Source organism: Triticum aestivum, chromosome 4D (assembly GCF_018294505.1).
Source record: "Triticum aestivum cultivar Chinese Spring chromosome 4D, IWGSC CS RefSeq v2.1, whole genome shotgun sequence".
Classification (NCBI taxonomy): Eukaryota; Viridiplantae; Streptophyta; class Magnoliopsida; order Poales; family Poaceae; genus Triticum; species Triticum aestivum.
Window position 1 is genome coordinate 513,513,974 of NC_057805.1, and position 17,595 is coordinate 513,531,568.

Consider the following 17,595-nt stretch of genomic DNA (forward strand, 5'->3'; position numbering starts at 1 on the left):
ACTCCATGTCCTCCAATGACATGTTGGATGAGTTCATCTCCATGGGGATCTTAAACAAGACTGTCGACGACGCTCTCCCTCGTGCCCGTGAGTCAAGAAGCCGAACCTTGCATTGAGGCAAAAGTGGTCCAACAAGAAGAATAAGAGGAGGAAGAGGAGTGTTGCCCCGAGGACACCAAATATGCTTACAATGAGAACATGGCTCTAACTTCAAGGCAATTTTGGGGGCAACAAGAGGGACTTCAAGTACAACAACTCAAGTGGTTCCAAACCAAAGGGTCAAAGAGTTAGGACTTGTTATAATTGTGGGAACGTAAGCCACTTCGTCACGGATTGTCCTTATGAGAAGAGGGAGAACAATGGAGGCAAGCTTTCGCAAGGACAAGTCCATGTCTTTTCAAAGTAAGAAGAACAACTTTGCGAAGAAGCCTCGCAAGGTGTTGGTGGTGCAAGAAGAGTACTACTCTGATGATGATGAAGATACAAGTGGTGAAGGGGTGACAACGGCTTCCATTGACATTGCTCCCACTTCATCTCCATCGACGCCACTCTTTGACTCCCCCGGCGAGAACAAGACTACCACCCACATGTTCCTAATGGCCAAGTCCTCTAAGGGAACTCCTCCCATCAATCTAATCATTTCATCTAACCCATCTTTGATGGATTCTATGGAGGCACCGGGAAAAAGGGAATGAGTTTGACAAGTTCATGGCCAAAGTCAAAGGTGAGACAAATAAGCACTTTGTGGACCTCTTGGAACAACTAGGTGAAGAAAATGCTCTTCTTGAATCTCAAGATGAGACAATCATGAAGTTTGAAGGGCATAGTCATGAGTATGCTGATGATATCACGTGTCTTTCTCTTGATCTTGAGGAAGAGCAAGGTCTTATTGTGGCTGTTGAGGAGACACAAACTGTTGGCCTTGCTAAATAAAAAAAACACCATGATCAGGCTAATTCTCTTGTTGTTGATTTTAAAATTAAAAATGATGAGCTTGTTGTTGGCCATGCTAGACTCCTGAGGATTATGAGATACTTGAAAATGCCCACAAAGTCTTGAAGAGTGCTCACTCGAAACTCTCAAGAGTCTCATGATCAACTCCAAGCAAAATTAACTAAAGATATTTCAACTTGTCCTCATTTCATTGTGATTGATAATGCTTGTGCAACTAACCCTTATTGATAAATTTGGTAGCATGTATCGTGCATGGTAAGTAAATTAATATAATTGGATGGCGCATGAGAAGGTGCGGTGAAATATGACATGAAACTGAGGTGTGTAATCCCACCTTTTTTATGAAAAAAACTCCAGAACTATATTAAAATTAAGCAGTGATACAACGCAACCCAAAAAAGCAGATTACATCCAAGTCCCTGAGTAACCGATCCAGCATCGACCCCTATGCAAGATGAGGGCCCCGCGCCATCGCCGCCGCTACCACTCCCTCCAGAGCAAGCGAAATCCTTGGTTGTGCGCGCGGATTATTGACAGTGGGAAGTCTCTACCTTCAATCCAAAGGACCAGCACATCGGAGAGGAGCCAAACCAGTATTGTGTCACCACTCGCGCTTGAAAAACGCCGGCGAGAGCACATAGATCCAAAGTCCAACAATCACTCCTAAACATACAACGAAGCCAACCATGGAGGATCTCTAGCAGGCTGCTGCACCACCCCAGCACCTCCATGGCAAGCACAAAGTAGCACTCACCACGGCAAAGACGAGGTCGGGGGAAAATCTCCACGATGCCGGCGTCGACTCCACCACAGCACCTGCATCAGGAGAACACCACACCAACGACTGCACCCACAGATCCGCTGTCGCCTTCACCGAGAGCGCTACGAGAGGAAGCACAGATCCGGGAGACCTTATTGGCCCAAGCGTCGTCGCCGCTCCCACAAAAGCGCCGCAGCCAGCCACGCATACCCACACCCTATATACACACCAGGCGCACAAATCCAGGGTTCCCCCACCCTTCCGCTACCGGAGCAGTCGGAGAAAGGGGAGGGGAACCCACGGCGGCACCGGGGAATCGGGTTGGAAACTGAGTCGCCCTCTCTGATGAGCGGTTAGTTTCCTACGTTACTGCAAAAAGTAACTGAGCGACGTACTTGAAAGGCGCGGTCAATATGGTGTGGTGGGAAAACCCCGATTAGATGGAAAAAAATTGATTGACAAACGTGACAGAAGAGGGAAAACTGGTTAACAAATAGTTCTGCCCGGCAAGAAAAAGAAATATTGCTTAAATTTAAGTAGAGATCATAAGAGAAATATAAAATCTCCAAAATGTGTAAGCCACGTTACAGGTTATGATCGGACGCGAGTGGGGAATCACGGGCCCTGGCCCACGCTAACGAACTAATTAACGAAGGAGGCTGCCAAACTGCTCATGTAAGCTCAAAGAATAATACTCCTTCCGTAAAAAAATATATAAACAATTAGATCACTATATCAATACTCAAAGCTTGGATTATGTATACTGACGGTACATATATTAAGAACTCCTTGAAAATAGCTAAGGCCAAATAATCATCATTGGGTTTAGATTATGGAACTCTCTCTAGTGCAAAACAATGTGGACTCGGGTATATCGACATGCTCTCCAAAATGACAACACATGTATATATTCAGATTGACATGTTGATTCGTATTGTTTAGGTTTAGACCAAACTATTCTGAAGTTGGTCGTGTGAAATTTGAATCACAAAATTCGCAAAGAAAATGTCAACATGGTAAAGATTTCATAGGGTGGCATGCGTACGTGAGGTTACATGGGCTAAAAGCAAAAGCCTGGGCCTTGCATGCGTCAACCCAGCCAGAATCTCCCATCGACTCCACCACTATCGAGCAAATGGGCAGCGGTTTCTGAAAAAAGAGAGCAATGGGCATCGAAATGCCAATTGTTGTTCACATGCTAGTTGGGCAGTAGAACTTAAGCTCGTGAGCCTCTGCATTTCGTATTGTTTAGGTTTAGAGCATCTCCAACAGCTGCAGCAAAAACCCCACGCATGCGGTGAACTGCCATTTTAGCGCGCGCGGGACGATTTCGCACGCTCCAGCAGAGGTGGAAAATTAGGGCGTGCGGGAACCAATTGCGCGCGCGGGGAAAAGCGGGAGGTCGCGCGCTAGATTTGGCGCATCGCTTCCGGCGCGCCTATAAATTGCCGTGCCCGCCACGCGTTCTCCCATCGCTATCCACATTGCCACGCGCTCTCTGTCCGCTTCCTCGCCCCGCCACCGACACGTCACCACCGCGCCACCACGCCGCCGCGCCGCGGGGTTCTTCGGGCTACCGCGGCATCCGCCAGCGCCCCTCCGGCGCCTTCTACGCGGAGATACGGTCCGGCGACGTCCGCCTCAGCCTCGGCACGTTCGAGAGAGCACACGAGACCGCCCGCACGTACGACGCAGCGGCGTGGCGCCTCCCGAGGCCTCGCGTGCAGATAAACTTCCACGACGTCTGGACGCACGAGCAGGAGCAGTCCGTCGCCCCTCCGCCTCGTCTTATAACAGACCAGGACCGTGAGGAACACCGTCGGCGGCAGCGCCACCTCCTCATCGCCGAGGAGGACGAGCGAGCCATGGCGGAGTTGTAGGAGATATGCCCTAGAGGCAATAATAAATGATATTATTTATCTCCGAGTTCATAATTATGTTTATGTTCCATGCTATAACTGCTATGGTTCTCGAGTCTTCAATAACCACGAGGCTCGGAGGAAGACTCATATGCACGTGTGGAATAATAAACGGTAAAATGTATTCCTAGTCTGGCCTCTAAGACTAGCTCAAGTGTTGCATGATGGTTATGTTTTCCTGATCATGGGCATGTCTATGTCAGCAACCTTGAGGGCACAATGTTAAGAGAACATTTGTGTTGAATCGACCCGGCATGATGTTATGCTATGAGATTCATTCGTCACAAGTTTATTGGTACATAACACAAAGATGGTTAACGTTTGCATGATTCCTTAGACCATGAGAGTATCGAGTTTCTTCATGCTTGCTTCATGAACTTTGGGGTTTGTTAAACGTCATCCGTAAATGGGTGGCTATTACGGCGGCTTACGGGTTCATGGAAAAGTGTGTCAAATAACTTGATAGCTCAAGATTGGGATTTGCTCCTCCGACGATGGAGAGATATCTTTGGGCCCTCTCGGTGTTACGGTATCCATCATCGTCTGGCCAGACACTTTGTGATTTGATCACGGGGATGCCGGAACACGATAACGAGAAAAGAGAACAATACCGGTAACGAGGTAACTAGCATAGTGGACAAGTTGTTGATCCACGGGAATGCCAACATGTCTCACCTCGGGTATTTGTAACATATCGCGAAGCAACAGGAATAGCACACGGCAACTGGAGGTTCACTCGAATATTTATTCGTGTGGGTATAGGGGTCAATATGGGTGTCCACGGCTCCGATGTTGATCATTGATCGGAAGGGGTTCCGGGTCATGTCTATACTTCACCGAACCTATAGGGTCACACGCTTAAGGGTCATCTATCTGCTGAATACTAGACAGGGAGTCTGAGAGAAAATCACCGAAAAGTTTCGGACAGCGGAATCGTACCGCAGAGAGAGGTCATCGGATAAGTTTCGATGATACCGAAAAGTTGTTTCGGGATACACCATTAAGTCAAATTGGTTTCGGCACATGCCTGATAATTCTTGGAGGATGCCAGAATCATTCTGGAAGCTTTTTGGAATTTTCTGAGATAAAAACCGGAAATGTTCCGGAGCTGCCGGAGCCACTTCAGATGCGTTTCGCAGATGAAAATCACTAAAACCGGAATTGTTTCGGAACGCGTTGAAAATCATTTTAGTGGGTACTGGAAATGTTCTTAGCCCACATAAATATTTTCAGTTCGATCAGACGCTGAAAAATGTCATCGTGAATTGTGAAAATCAGCTTTATGGTTACTTTATGGAAAGCCACCTTTTGGGGCTTTGCTCCAAAAGATCTTGGGGATGACATGGATGGATAGGAGCCATTTTTGGGGCCCCTCATGGGGGTGTGGCCGGCCACATGGGGTATCCCCCTTGGGGACCCTCTAGTTCCTTGGTTTCACTCCTAGGTCCTTGTGGAAGGACTTCATTCATGTGCATTTTGGGTTTTTTGTGAAACTACCCTACCCCCTTGGGATTTCCTATAAATAGAGGTGGAGGGGCAGCCCTCCACACTCATCCCTTGCTCTCATACACATGCCATGCATTATCTGGCTTCTTCTCTCCCTCCCACGAAAAGAGTTTCGTAGAGCCGTAAGGCTGTCTGGGTTCCGGCAGGAACTAGTTCTGGACGGCGAAGCCCTGCCGGATAGATGACACCGTATGTGTGCAACTCTGTAGAGAGATCGTAGTTTCGGTCTTAGTTCGTGAGTGCCTCCCGAAGGGCTGTCCGTGTGACCGTCCGAGTTTCGAAGGTCCTCCCGAAGGGCTGTCCGAGTGACCGTTCGAGTTTCGAAGGTCCTCCCGAAGGGCTGTCCGCGACACCGTCCGGGGGGCTGTTCGACCGCCTCCTGGAGGGCTGTCTGAGGAGCAGATGAGGGTATACATCCTCGTGGTTGGGAGGTTGTAAATCCTAGCTGCGGGGATCTGCACCGCCGATCGTCATCGACTCTACTTCCCGCTGCGCTACGAGTCGGTAACGAAAAAGATCAAACCATGTATGCAGTCTCCATAGTGGTCCTGGGCTGGTGCGTAGGTCGGAAATTTTTTTGTTTTCTGCTGCGTTCTCCTACAGGAGTGGCGCGGGCACTACCCGCAGGACGTCGCCGACGAGAACGCCTTCTGGGCGGAGAGGACGGCAAGGCGCCGCGCGGAGCGGCGGACAGGCGTCAGCGGAAGGCACTCGCGGAGGCGCAGTGCAATCTCGTTAACGCAAGTGGGGAGTCATTCTTCGACTCAGACGATCCTCGTTGGGAAAACGCGTGGCTCTCTACCTCGGACGACACCAGCGAGAATGATTATGACGACTCGGAGTAGATTCTAGTTGCACCGTAGTTTTTATCTATCTATGCTATGATGAACTATGTACGCATTGTGAAGTATCTATCTATCTATCTATCTGTCTATCTATCTATCTATGCATATGCACCGTAGTTCATCAGAGTGTGTGTGCCAGAGCGCGCGCGCACTATTTTTGCAGCGCCTGCTGGAGCTACCACACGCGCTAAAGTTTACAGCGGCCGCTGGAGCCAGCGCTCCACGCCGTGTAAAAACAGTTATTCAGCGCGTTTGCAAACGCTTTGTAGTGCGCCACGCATTGAACGGTTGTTGGAGATGCTCTAAAAGAAGACGAGGATACATGTTGCGTGTATCACGGACTGCCGCCAAGGTCACGTCCTCCTTTTTTTTCAAGAACACCAAATAGCTTTATTTAGGCAATGTTTATGGGAATACAAGCTATTGATGTGTGTGGTGGGGGGGGGGGGAGGTGAGCCAGATGGCGCCCCTCAGGAGAAGTAGAAGCCCTAACAAGATTGTGTGCTTCTAAATTACAAGTTCGAGACTCATGACTAGTAGATACTTCCTGGAATAGCTCCTTCTTCACTAGGATCTCTTTGACAATCACTCCATAGTTGCATGGATTCTCCTCTTCAATGTTCCATACTACTTGCAAACAGTCCGTGGCAATCTGTAACTTGGACAGGTTCAAGTCCAGAGCCAGGGAGAGAGCCTCATTACAGGCAATAGCTTCCAGGATTGCCGGTTGAGTAAGCCCCTCAAACACCACCGACGATGCTCCAAGGAACGTGCCGCTCGAGTCTCGGCAGACTGCACTAACAGCACCTTTGTTTTCTCCTCGGTTGACTCCACCATCAACATAAATCTTGGCGCTGCCGATAGCCGGGGCTTGCCATCCGCGCCGGACCGTGCGTGGCCCGTTGGGGTTGCTCTTCTTCACTGGTAACATATCAAGATCAGCAAGAAATTTCTGAATAAAGGAGAAGGTTGAAAGTGGACTCTGAAAGTGTTGCTCCGCCTTTCTCCGAACCCACCAGATGGACCAAAGAGTTACAAGGACTCTGACCACTTCCGCCTGGGAGGCTACTTCCATTAGATTGAACAACCAGAGCTTGGGGTCGCCATAGTTTCCTGCTTGCACAAGATTCACCACATCATCATCCATCAGGCCCCAAACTAAACTGCCTTGGCTGTGTTGCACTCAATTAGTGAATGATGCCATGAATCCGCCGCTGCATTACACAGCGAACATGCCACATCCTTCGCCATATTCCGGGCAGCTCGTACATCAGCAGTAGGCAGCGACACATGAGCTAGTCGCCACACAAATTTTTTAACTTTTGACGGTATCTTCACTCCCCAAAGTGTAGACCATTGCCGGCGGATAATCTCCATATCAGACGGGCCTGATCGCTGTTCAAGCCGATCTTCACGTTGCATCTTCGTATCTACGAGCAACCGATAAGCAGACCGCACCGAAAAATTCCCAGAGTTCTCATAGTGCCAAGCCCAGGAATCTGAAAGTGAGATAGTACTTAATGGGATATTCAGGACCACATCCACATCAGGCTGGATTAGGTGCGTGTTGATTGGGTGTCTGTTCCATGCACGGGTTGCTTGATTAATTAATTCGCTCACATACACCGGTGGCATAGCTGACTTTGCACAGATGGGTTTGAGTTTATGGTCTCTGGGAAGCCAGTTATCAAAAAACTTTGTATTCTTTCCATCTCCGATGCGCCGAATGATACCCAGATTAAGAACATCTCTACCCTCACATATAGACCTCCAAACCGCCGAAGGGCGCGTCCCCAGAGCAGCGGACAAAATTGTTCCTTCCGGGTAGTATACTGCCTTAAGCACCTGAGCACTTAGTGATTCTGGGTTGATGAGCATTCGCCAAGCTTGACGTGCCAACAGTGCGAGATTGAAAAGCTCGATGTCGCGGAAGCCTACACTGGTAGAAAATGGGCCTTTAGTCCCGGTTCGCAAAGGCCTTTAGTCCCGGCTGTGCAACCGGGACTAAATATGCGCGACTAAAAACCCCCCCTTTAGTCGCGCCTCTTACGAACCGCGACTAAAGGCTTTAGTCCCGGTTCTCGTGGCTAACCGGGACTAAAGGCCAGTCCACGTGGGCGCCAGGGGTCCGTCGGGGCGGAGGACCTTTAGTCCCTAAACCTGGTTTTTTGCGAATTTTTTAATTTTCAAATTTCTGAATTATTTTAACCTCTAATCTCTAATCACCACCCCTCATCACTGCTCAATTTATCCTCTAATCTCGAATCACCCCTCATCATTCCAAATCATCTAACTTTCCGGACGGTCACCCATCCTCTCACTACTCCAGCCTGAGCACGCTTAACTTCCGGGTTCTATTCTCCCTCGTTTCCAAGTCTGCACTTGTTGTTTTCCTGACAATAGTAGGATGTCAATTCTATTAACCTTAGCTTGAGCACGAAGTGACACATTTCACTGTTTGAGTTTGAAACTATTGTTTTAAAAAACAATAATTATTTAGTAACACTAATATTTCTGGAATAATTAGTTTGACCATTGTTTGACCACTGTTTGACCAAAGTTTGACCAGATTTGACCAAAGTTTTAAAAAAACTGAAATAATTATTTAGTAACACTAATATTCTAGAATAATTAGTTTGACCATTGTTTGACCACAGTTTGACCATAATTTGAAATTTTTTGATTTTTTTTGCCTCTCCAGATCTTAAAAGCCCCGTATCTTTTTTTCTGTTAGGTTTTTGAGGATTTTGAAAATGTTTTTTCATATAAAAAACTTTTTCATCCGAGTTCGTATGCAAAAGTTATGCCCATTTTAAGAAATTCCAGAGAGATTTTGCAAATAAAGTCGAAATTCATATTTGTTAATTTTCCCAACAACTAGACCACATATCACATGGGAAACTTATTTTATTTTATTTTATTTTATTGACATTTCCATCATTTTCTTTTGTTTTTTCTAAAACTGAAAAGGCGATCCAGGTGGGGGGGGGGTAGAGTTTGAAAATGAGGCCTTTAGTACCGGTTCGTGCCATGAACCGGTACTAATGCCTCAAATCCCATTAGTCGCGGTTGGCCAGGCCAACCGGGACTAAAGGTCTAACCTTTAGTCGCGGTTTGTCTGGCCAACCGCGACTAAAGGCCTTCGGGCCATTAGTCGCGGTTGGCCAGACCAACCGGGACTAAAGGTTAACCTTTAGTCCCGGTTGGTCTGGCCAACCACCTTTAGTCCCGGTTGGTCTGGCCAACCGCGACTAAAGGCCTTCGGGCCAGCCTGAGGACTAAAGCCCCTCCCGTCCGCCAGCTGTCGACCGAGCGCGCTGGGCCCAGATAGTTGGTCGCGGGTCTCCTCCCGAACCGCGACTAAAGACCCCTTTGGTCGCGGTTCGATTATTTTGGGGACTAATGGGGGCGTATGGAAGCCTCTTTTTCTACTAGTGCTAGCCCACCATCCCGTTTCGGCCTGGTCATCATCTCCCAAGAGACCCATGCAGTTTTGCGCTGGCCGTCCTTGCTGCCCCACCAAAATTTCCTTAGCAAGGAATTAATGTGAGCGCAAAGACCTCGGGGCAGCTTAAAACACGCCATAGAATAAGTGGGGATAGCCTTGCGACGGATTTAATCAAGATTTCTTTCCCTCCACAAGACAAAGCTTTTTCCATCCACCCTTTTACTCTTGCCCAAACTCTATCTTTCAAGTATTTGAACACCCCATTTTTGGAGCGCCCCACCGATGAACGCCCCTCTTTCTCTGCTTTTTTTTAGGCTAAAACACACGCTTTATTACTCAAGAATGTTCTGAGGAATACATCTCAAGTTTGGAGGTTGAAGCAGCCAAACATGGCGACCAATAGACAGACTAAGCGCCTATTTAGCGAGGCTATGTGCCTCAATATTTGTGATTCTACGTTCAAAAATAAAAGAACAAGATTGAAATTCAGACTCCATTTGCTTGATCTCCCAGATAATATGTGCATGTGTTCCTCCATTGCCTTCAGAAATATTGGAGACCACTTCCTTGCAGTCCGATGCGACCATCACTTGTGTTTGCATTAGATCAGATGCTAAAGCCAAAGCCTCCCTGCAAGCTAGGGCTTCAAGAGACGCCGGGTCAGAGACACCCTCAAAACATATAGCTGAAGCTCCCATGAACGAGCCATCAATGGCTCGACAGATGACACCGACTGATCCGCGTCTTGCTGATTTGGTTGTAGTCCCATCCACTTTGATCTTGCAGTGGCCCGGTGGCGGAGGAAGTTAGCGTTGAAATAACGTTGGAGCTCGCACCTGGTTCTGTTGCGTAGGCCTCGATGCTGATATCTTTGAGATGAAGCGATCAACAAAGATGTGCGTACCTGCTGGACTTTGAAATATATTTTCATGGATTGCCTTCCGACGAGCATGCCAAATAGCCCATAGAGTGACTAGAGCTCTGATGAAATCTGACGATGATACTTTCTCCATTATAGTGAAGATCCATCTGCGTGCATCAGGTTCTGTTACCTCACTTAAAGCCGACAGCATATGCTCTTCCTCCAGCGCCCACACACACCTCGACATGGTGCACTCCAACAACGAGTGACGCCACGAATCCTCATTGCCGCAAATTCTGCACCGGCTTGTCGTCGCCATTTTCCGGTGGTGGAGCAAGTCTGCAGAAGGTATAGACTGTTGTGCTAATCTTCAAAGAAACACTCGGATTTTTGAAGGAACCTGGATCTTCCAGAGTTGGCCCCTCTTTCTCTGCTAATGATCCATTTTTGACGCATGCAAGGGCTGTTCGGAGACCACCCGTGGACAGATTCCTCCTGTGTGTGTGTATACGAGGAGCGCACGGCCCTGAGCCTTGAGGTGGCGGCATGCGTACATGAGGTTACATGGGCTGAAAGCAAAAACTTGGGCCTTGCATGCGTCAACCCAGCCAGAATCTCCATCGGACTCCACCACTCTCGAACAATGGGCAGCAGTTTCTAAAAAAAGAGAGCAATGGGCAACGAACTGCTGGCGGCGGATGCGCCACCAGCGAAACGTCCGGCGATCTCATCCACCACGACCACCACCACCCACACTACCGCCGCCGACGGAACCGCCACCACCATATCCTCCCTCGGCCAAAACCAGCTTCTCGACATCTTCCTCCGCCTGCCCAACCTGCCGTCGCTCGTCCGCGCGGCGCTCACCTGCCGCCCATGGCTCGGCGCCGTCCGCTCCTCCCGGTCCTTCCGCCGCCTCTTCCGCGCCCTTCACCCAGCGCCGCTCATCGGGCTCTTCATCGACATCGACGGCGCCGCCGCCCCCTCCTTCGTCCCCCTGCGCCGCTCAGATCCCGACGTAACCGCCGCCGTCCGCCGCGGCGACTTCCTCCTCACTTCCCTCCCGGTGAACGACGACGAGGATACGAGCTGGTGTATCACGGGCTGCCGCCACGGCTACGTGCTCCTGTGGAACAAGATCGTATGGAAGAATCCCACTGTCGCTGCCGTGAACCCCATGACCTGGGCCGTGGGCATCATCCCGGTCCACCGCGATGTCTGGGCTGGGAGGAGTGGAAGACGCCGCCATTTCGCTTTCCTTGGTTTCCATCTGCTGTCTTCCGAGGAAAACCCCCGGTCGTTCCGTGTGGTCTGCGTCTGCGCTGATAAGCAGAGAGTTCGCGTCGCCGTCTTCTCGCCGGAGGCGAGGGATTGGGCCGTCCACCCGTGGGTGCACGTCGGCGGTGACAACAGCCTAAAGTCCAGCGCCGGCACGCTGGTGAGTGGTTCCGTTTACTGGCCTTTCCACGGTGAAGGGCGCATGATAAAGATCAACACAGCCACCATGGATATCTCTTTTGTGGATTTACCCTTGCAAATCAAGGTGGAAGGATCCAATTTCAGGGCTGGGGAGACCAAGGATGGCCAACTATGCATTGTCTATGCATCTGATGATTTCCTCCTCCGTGCTTGGACCCGTAGTCTGGACGCCCATGGAATCGAGGTCTGGGTGCTGGAGAACATAATCTCTTTGAGTGAAGGAATTGATGAGATCACTGAGGGGTGTGTTCTGGACTTGCCGGTCGACCTCAAAGTTGTGCAAGTTAGGTCTGGATACGTGTACTTGTCCGCGACATGCATGACCCATCCTGGCACACTCCGCTGCTGGTTCATCTCCGTTTCACTGGAGACCATCGAGCATGAGTTACTGGTTGATGGGTGTTTTGGTGGGTCTGTCTGTCCGTATAGCATGGCCTGGCCTCCTTGTTTGGTTGGTGATGATGGGAGCATTGGGCATGAAGTTGAAGGTTCTCACTGAAGTCTGCAGTTGTTTGTCATACGAGGAAATGTATGAAAATATGTGGGTATGATCTAACCGTTATTAATTACTTTGTTGATACAAAATAATGTCTATGTTTGCATTGAAAACTGGAAGATTGTTCCTTGGTGTCTTAAGTAATGATTATTCCCATAGAACCCTTTAGATGCTTCTAAAAATATTGGTACAATTCCTAAGCTAATGAATTTATGGAAGATTGGATTTTCAGATTATGGAAACTTTCTCTATGGAATACTGCTATGTTGCATTTGCAGCCAGGCCCCATTGGCTAATTTGTTTCTACAGTTTATGTTTGTGTTTGTCATTTATTTAGAGAAGAATACATGACTGCTAGTTCTGGAAAGTAATGATAATATTATGAACTTTCGGATGTGCATAAAGTTTGAAAATTAATTCTTTGATATGCACCTGTGATTCTAACAAGAGTTCCTGTATACATATTACTTATTTTTGATTCTAGTATTCTTGTTACCATTTTTTTACTGCACAATATCTTCATTTTGAGGATGTAAATTTTCTTCTTTTCCATTTTGTCACTGCACAATCTCATAATTTTTTAGGATCTTTTACTCAACCCTGGTTATTCTTTATTGTGCGTACCACTAATAACATAAATCGGCTTTTTAAGTGTTTATCTATTACTTTTCTTCCTCTGATATATATTCCCAACTAAGTTTTGTGGTGGCTTATTTGCGACTTGTTATACTTGTATTTCAGTCCACAGTGTTAGGCAGATGGTTCCCTTGCTTGACTAGATATTGGAGGGTTTTGAAAGTGGATATTGTTTGTTGCATTATTTCTGCATCTGCTGTTTCTGGGCTGAACTGTTTTGCCTTATACTAAGTGCAATATCTGTCCAGTTTTAAAATTTTGTCGAGCGTCAACTATGTTCAGTTTCTTTCCTGGGCGTATAAGATCACCTTATTGCAAGAAAGCCGTTTTTTTTTATTACTATTATTTTAGAAGATTAGAATTTGCAGAAGTTACATCCTGAAACATTTCATCAAAGGGTAGAATTTACACAATATTAACACTCTGGTTTGATGGAGACTAACACGCTGCTTTTGTGATGCAACGGTAGCAGGGGAGATTTACGTTTCGGCGAGGAGGAGGGGAACCTAGGGGCGTGCGTGTAACTGCAAAGTCGTTGTGCTTGGCGTCAAATGCATTTATTTTGACTGATCATGTAAAGTCGGGAATCAAATTCTTTTGATGATGGACTTGTAGAAAGGATGTATGTATTGCCTAGATTGTCTCAAAGTAGTGGTCAATGCTCAGAATGATTTAGCGAGTCTGCTACTTTGCCAATTACCACCATGAGCTGTGTAATCTAGTGTCATGTCTGAAGATTGAACAACTGACCGGTTCTCTCCTTCAATTATTTAACCGCGTTCAGCCTTCAATGTGCTCTATATATTCAGATACATACGACATTTTGTGGCAAAGAACTAAGGATGGTCACAGATGGCTCTCACTCACAAATTTCCAGTTCTATATATTTTCCGTAGTGCAATGCATTTTTAGTATGTTTTGGTTTACTTATTATGCCAAAACCAGAAAATACAATACTAAAATATTCTTATTTCCAATGCAATGAAAAGGCAACTTTTTAGGGATACCATAAAAAATTAACTCAAATTCCCCTTACAAAAAAGAAAAAAAAAAGAAAAAATTAGCTCAAACTCAAATCAGCACATTTTGGAATTTTTTGCCTTTGTATTCCCTCAAGAAGTTTTGAAGCGTGCATATTGATTGTGGTGCGTTGTTGATCAACATGTAATATAATGTTGACCTATCACTCGTTGAGACAGTTGGACAAGTTATTTCATCTGATTCAAATACAACACTAGGGCAGGGCGTGCACATCTCCAGCTTCTTGTCCCCCTCGCTGTTAGAGGCTGTTTCATACAAACTGGCTGATCGCGTAGACGGCTCTGTAGGAGGAAGAAGGCCTTCTGCACCCCCAACGGTGGAAGGGTAGCATACTGCTTTGGACTTGGCTCCTCCATGATTTGTTTGTTAAGAGAGTTGTTTTATCAATTTGAAGACATAATTATAGGATTTTTTCGACAAAAGCAAAGTAGCATCATCAGTAGTTAAAAATATGAACATACACTCGTAATTGGTGTTAGTAACCATGATAACGAGGATGTGAAACATGTGCCTCTATAGATTGGTTGCAAATTCAATACTATTACTCAAGATTAATAGCATACCATTTGGAACTTGCAAACACTTGTAAAACAAAGGAGAATGAAATCATGGTATGGACCCATTTCTTTTGTAGTGCTGTGCAGCATCATTTTTAGTCATAACACGGTAGCAGCATTTGCACAATAAACTGACCAGTGCTATCTGGCCTAACCGACAAGGGAGAGGAACGAGACCTCCCCACCGGCGCCACGACCCCCACCCCCACCTCACCCTCAGTCATGGCCCATGACACCGGCGGGAGAGGAGCTGGGATGGAACTGATTGCTCTCTGTTTTTCGTTCCTTTGACAAAATGACATACTGCATGTTTGCAATTAGCATTTCTTTGGCATGTCATCGTTTGAAAGTGGGGCATACCTGTCAGGTTCAGGGTTAAAAGGGCTAAAGCGAGTGAGCAGTGTGGTTTGCAAAAATTTAGACCTTGCGGGCGATGCAATCTGCAAAATAAATGAAAACATGTCTTTTCTAGAAAGGATGCCGTAAATGTGATGGTTCCGTGCGATTCAGTCTGTCTTCTCAACATTTAACATCCAGAGACACTTATGATACAATTTTGTTGGTAGTTTTGCCACTCAAATCAAAAGAGAAAAAAAGTAAACCAGAAATTGGACGATTTGCATGAGAAATTGGATCTTTTGCCCGGCTCAAACCAGGAAAGCGTATGATGGAGTCGGGCCATGCGTACAAACTACTCCTACAAAAAAAAGGCTAGCCACAAGCCCCATGGACTGAACTCTCGAGCAATGGGCGGTGAACTGGCGGCGGCGGCGATCCCGTCCACGACCACTAGCACCGCGACCACCACCGAAACCACCTCCGCCGCCGATGGCACCACTACCATCACAATCATCACCACCACCACCATCACAACGAAAAGGTCCAAAGCCATCTCCGCCGCCGATGGCAGCGCTAGCACCACCATATCCTCCCTCGGCCAAGACCAACTTCTCGGCATCTTCCTCCGCCTGCCCAACCTCCCGGATCTCGTCCGCGCCGCGCTCACCTGCCGATCCTGGCTCCGTGCCGTCCGCTCCTCCCCGTCCTTCCGCCGCCTCTTCCGCACCGTCCACCCGGCGCCGCTCATCGGGCTCTTCGCCAACGGCGTTGACGGCCCCTCCTTCGGCCCCCTGCGCCGCTCAGATCCCGACGTCAAAGCGCCCTCCGCCGCGGCGACTTCTTCCTCACTTCCCTTCCCACGGAGGATTGGAGTATCACGGACTGCCGCGACGGTTACATCCTCTTATGGAACACGCTGTCCGTCGCTGCCGTGAACCCCATGACCTGGGCCGTGGACACCATCCCGTTGCCCGACGATGTCGCAGACGGGAGTCTGCACGATTTCGACTTCCTTGGTTTCCATCTGCTGTCTTGTGAGGAGGACCCCTGGTCGTTCGGCGTGGTCTGCGTCTGCGCGGATGTGTCTAGGGTTCGTGTCGCCGTCTTCTCGTCGGAGACTTGGCATTGGGTCGTCCACCCGTGGGTGCACATCGGTGGACACCACAGCCTAAAGTACTATGCCGGCACGCAGGTGAATGGTTCCGTTTACTGGCCTTTTCAGGGCGAAGCGCGCATGATAAGGATAAACACAGCCACCATGGGCATCACCAATGTGGATCTACCCTCGCAAGTGAAGGTGAAGGGGCTCAATTTCAAGGCTGGGGAGACTAAGGATGGCCAACTATGCATTGTCTATTATGCATCTGATGATTGCCTCCTCCATGTTTGGAACCGTAGTGTGGACGGTGATGGAATTGATATTTGGGTGCCACATAACGTACACCTTTTGGGTGCAAAAATTGATCGGTTCACTGAGGGCTTGGAGGGCCGCCTCAGGTTTGTGCAAGTTAGGTCTGGGTATGTGTATTTGTCCATGACATGCATGATCCCTGTTGGCACAACCCACTGCTGGTTCTTCTCCCTTTCATTCGAGACCATGGAGCTTGAGTTGCTGATCGAGGGAACATTTGGCGGCTGTGCCTATCCGTATGTTATGGCCTGGCCCCCTTCTTTGGTTGGTGATGATGGGAGCATTGGGCATGAAGTTGAAGGCTCTCACTGAAGTCTGCAGTTGTCTGTCACAGGAGGAAACTGATGGAAATCTGTGGGTATGAACTAGCCATTATTACTTACTTTGTTGATGCAAAATAGTGTCTAGTCGGTATTGAAAACCGGAAAATCACTCCTTGGTGTCTTAAGTATTGGTTATTCTCATAGAAACCTTTAGATGCTTTTAAAACTTCCAGTAAAATTCTGGAGCTAATGAATTTTGCAAGATTGGATTTTCATCTTCTGAAAACTTTCTATTTTAAAGGAATACTGCCATATTGCATTTGCAGCCAGGCCCCATTGGCTAATTTCTTTTATACAGTTTGTGTTTGCGTTTGTCATTTATTTAGAGACAGGACTGCTAGTTTAAATAATAATTATACTATTATGAACTTTTGGATGTGCATAAAGTTGGAAAATGAATTCTTTGATGCACCCGTGATTTTAACAAGAGTCCATGTATACAACTTACTCCCTCGGTAAAGGAATATAAAAGCGTTTAGATTACTAAGGTTGTGATCTAAACGCTCTTACATTTCTTTACAGAGTGAGTACTTGTTTTGATAGCAATTTTCTTGTTTTCCATTTTATATACTGCATAACCTCTTCATCTTTGAGCATGCAATTTTTTTCACTTAACAATCTCTTAATTTTGTGGATCTTTTTTTTTCAACCTTTGTTGTCTTTATTATGCACACGGCTAATAATATAAATCGGCTTTTAAGTGCTTATCTACTTCTTCTTCTTCTGAATATGTTTCCCACCTAACTTTTGTGGTGGCTTATTTGCGACTTGTTAAACTTGTATTCCAGTACACAGTGTTAGAGCATCTCCAGCCGCGCCCTCAACAGACCCCCAGGCGACTTTTTCCGCGCCGGCGCCGAAAAAACGCCCCAGTCGCGCCCCCAGGACGCCGAAACCCGCCGGCTCGGCCCTTTTTGGGCCCGGCGATCGCAGGCCGAACCCAGCGCATTGGGGGCGCTCGGGGGCTCCGGCGCAAGGAAAAAGCACGCCTGGCCCACACCGTCAGGCGAAAAGTCAAG

At 47.7% G+C, this 17,595-nt stretch overlaps 1 protein-coding gene and 1 pseudogene across 2 annotated transcripts; both read left to right on the top strand.

Annotated features, from left to right (window-relative positions):
* The first annotated feature begins 10,852 nt into the window (after positions 1 to 10,852).
* Positions 10,853 to 13,725, top strand: LOC123100773 (uncharacterized). Of its 2 annotated transcripts, none has more exons than XM_044522653.1 (2): positions 10,853 to 12,318; positions 13,378 to 13,725. In XM_044522653.1, the coding sequence occupies exon 1, from the start codon at positions 10,968 to 10,970 to the stop codon at positions 12,270 to 12,272; it is 1,305 nt and encodes a 434-aa protein (XP_044378588.1). In that variant the 5' UTR covers positions 10,853 to 10,967; the 3' UTR covers positions 12,273 to 12,318; positions 13,378 to 13,725. The 2 variants fall into 2 exon arrangements, with proteins under 2 accessions (XP_044378588.1, XP_044378589.1); XM_044522654.1 differs by having other exon boundaries at positions 10,853 to 12,314.
* Positions 13,726 to 15,219: 1,494 nt separating this feature from the next.
* On the top strand, positions 15,220 to 16,616 carry LOC123100774 (uncharacterized; annotated as a pseudogene).
* The last annotated feature ends 979 nt before the right edge of the window (positions 16,617 to 17,595 follow it).

Coding starts and splice junctions, on each gene's coding strand:
- LOC123100773 (XM_044522653.1), top strand. CDS start 10,968: ATGGGCAACGAACTGCTGGCGGCGGATGCGCCACCAGCGAAACGTCCG.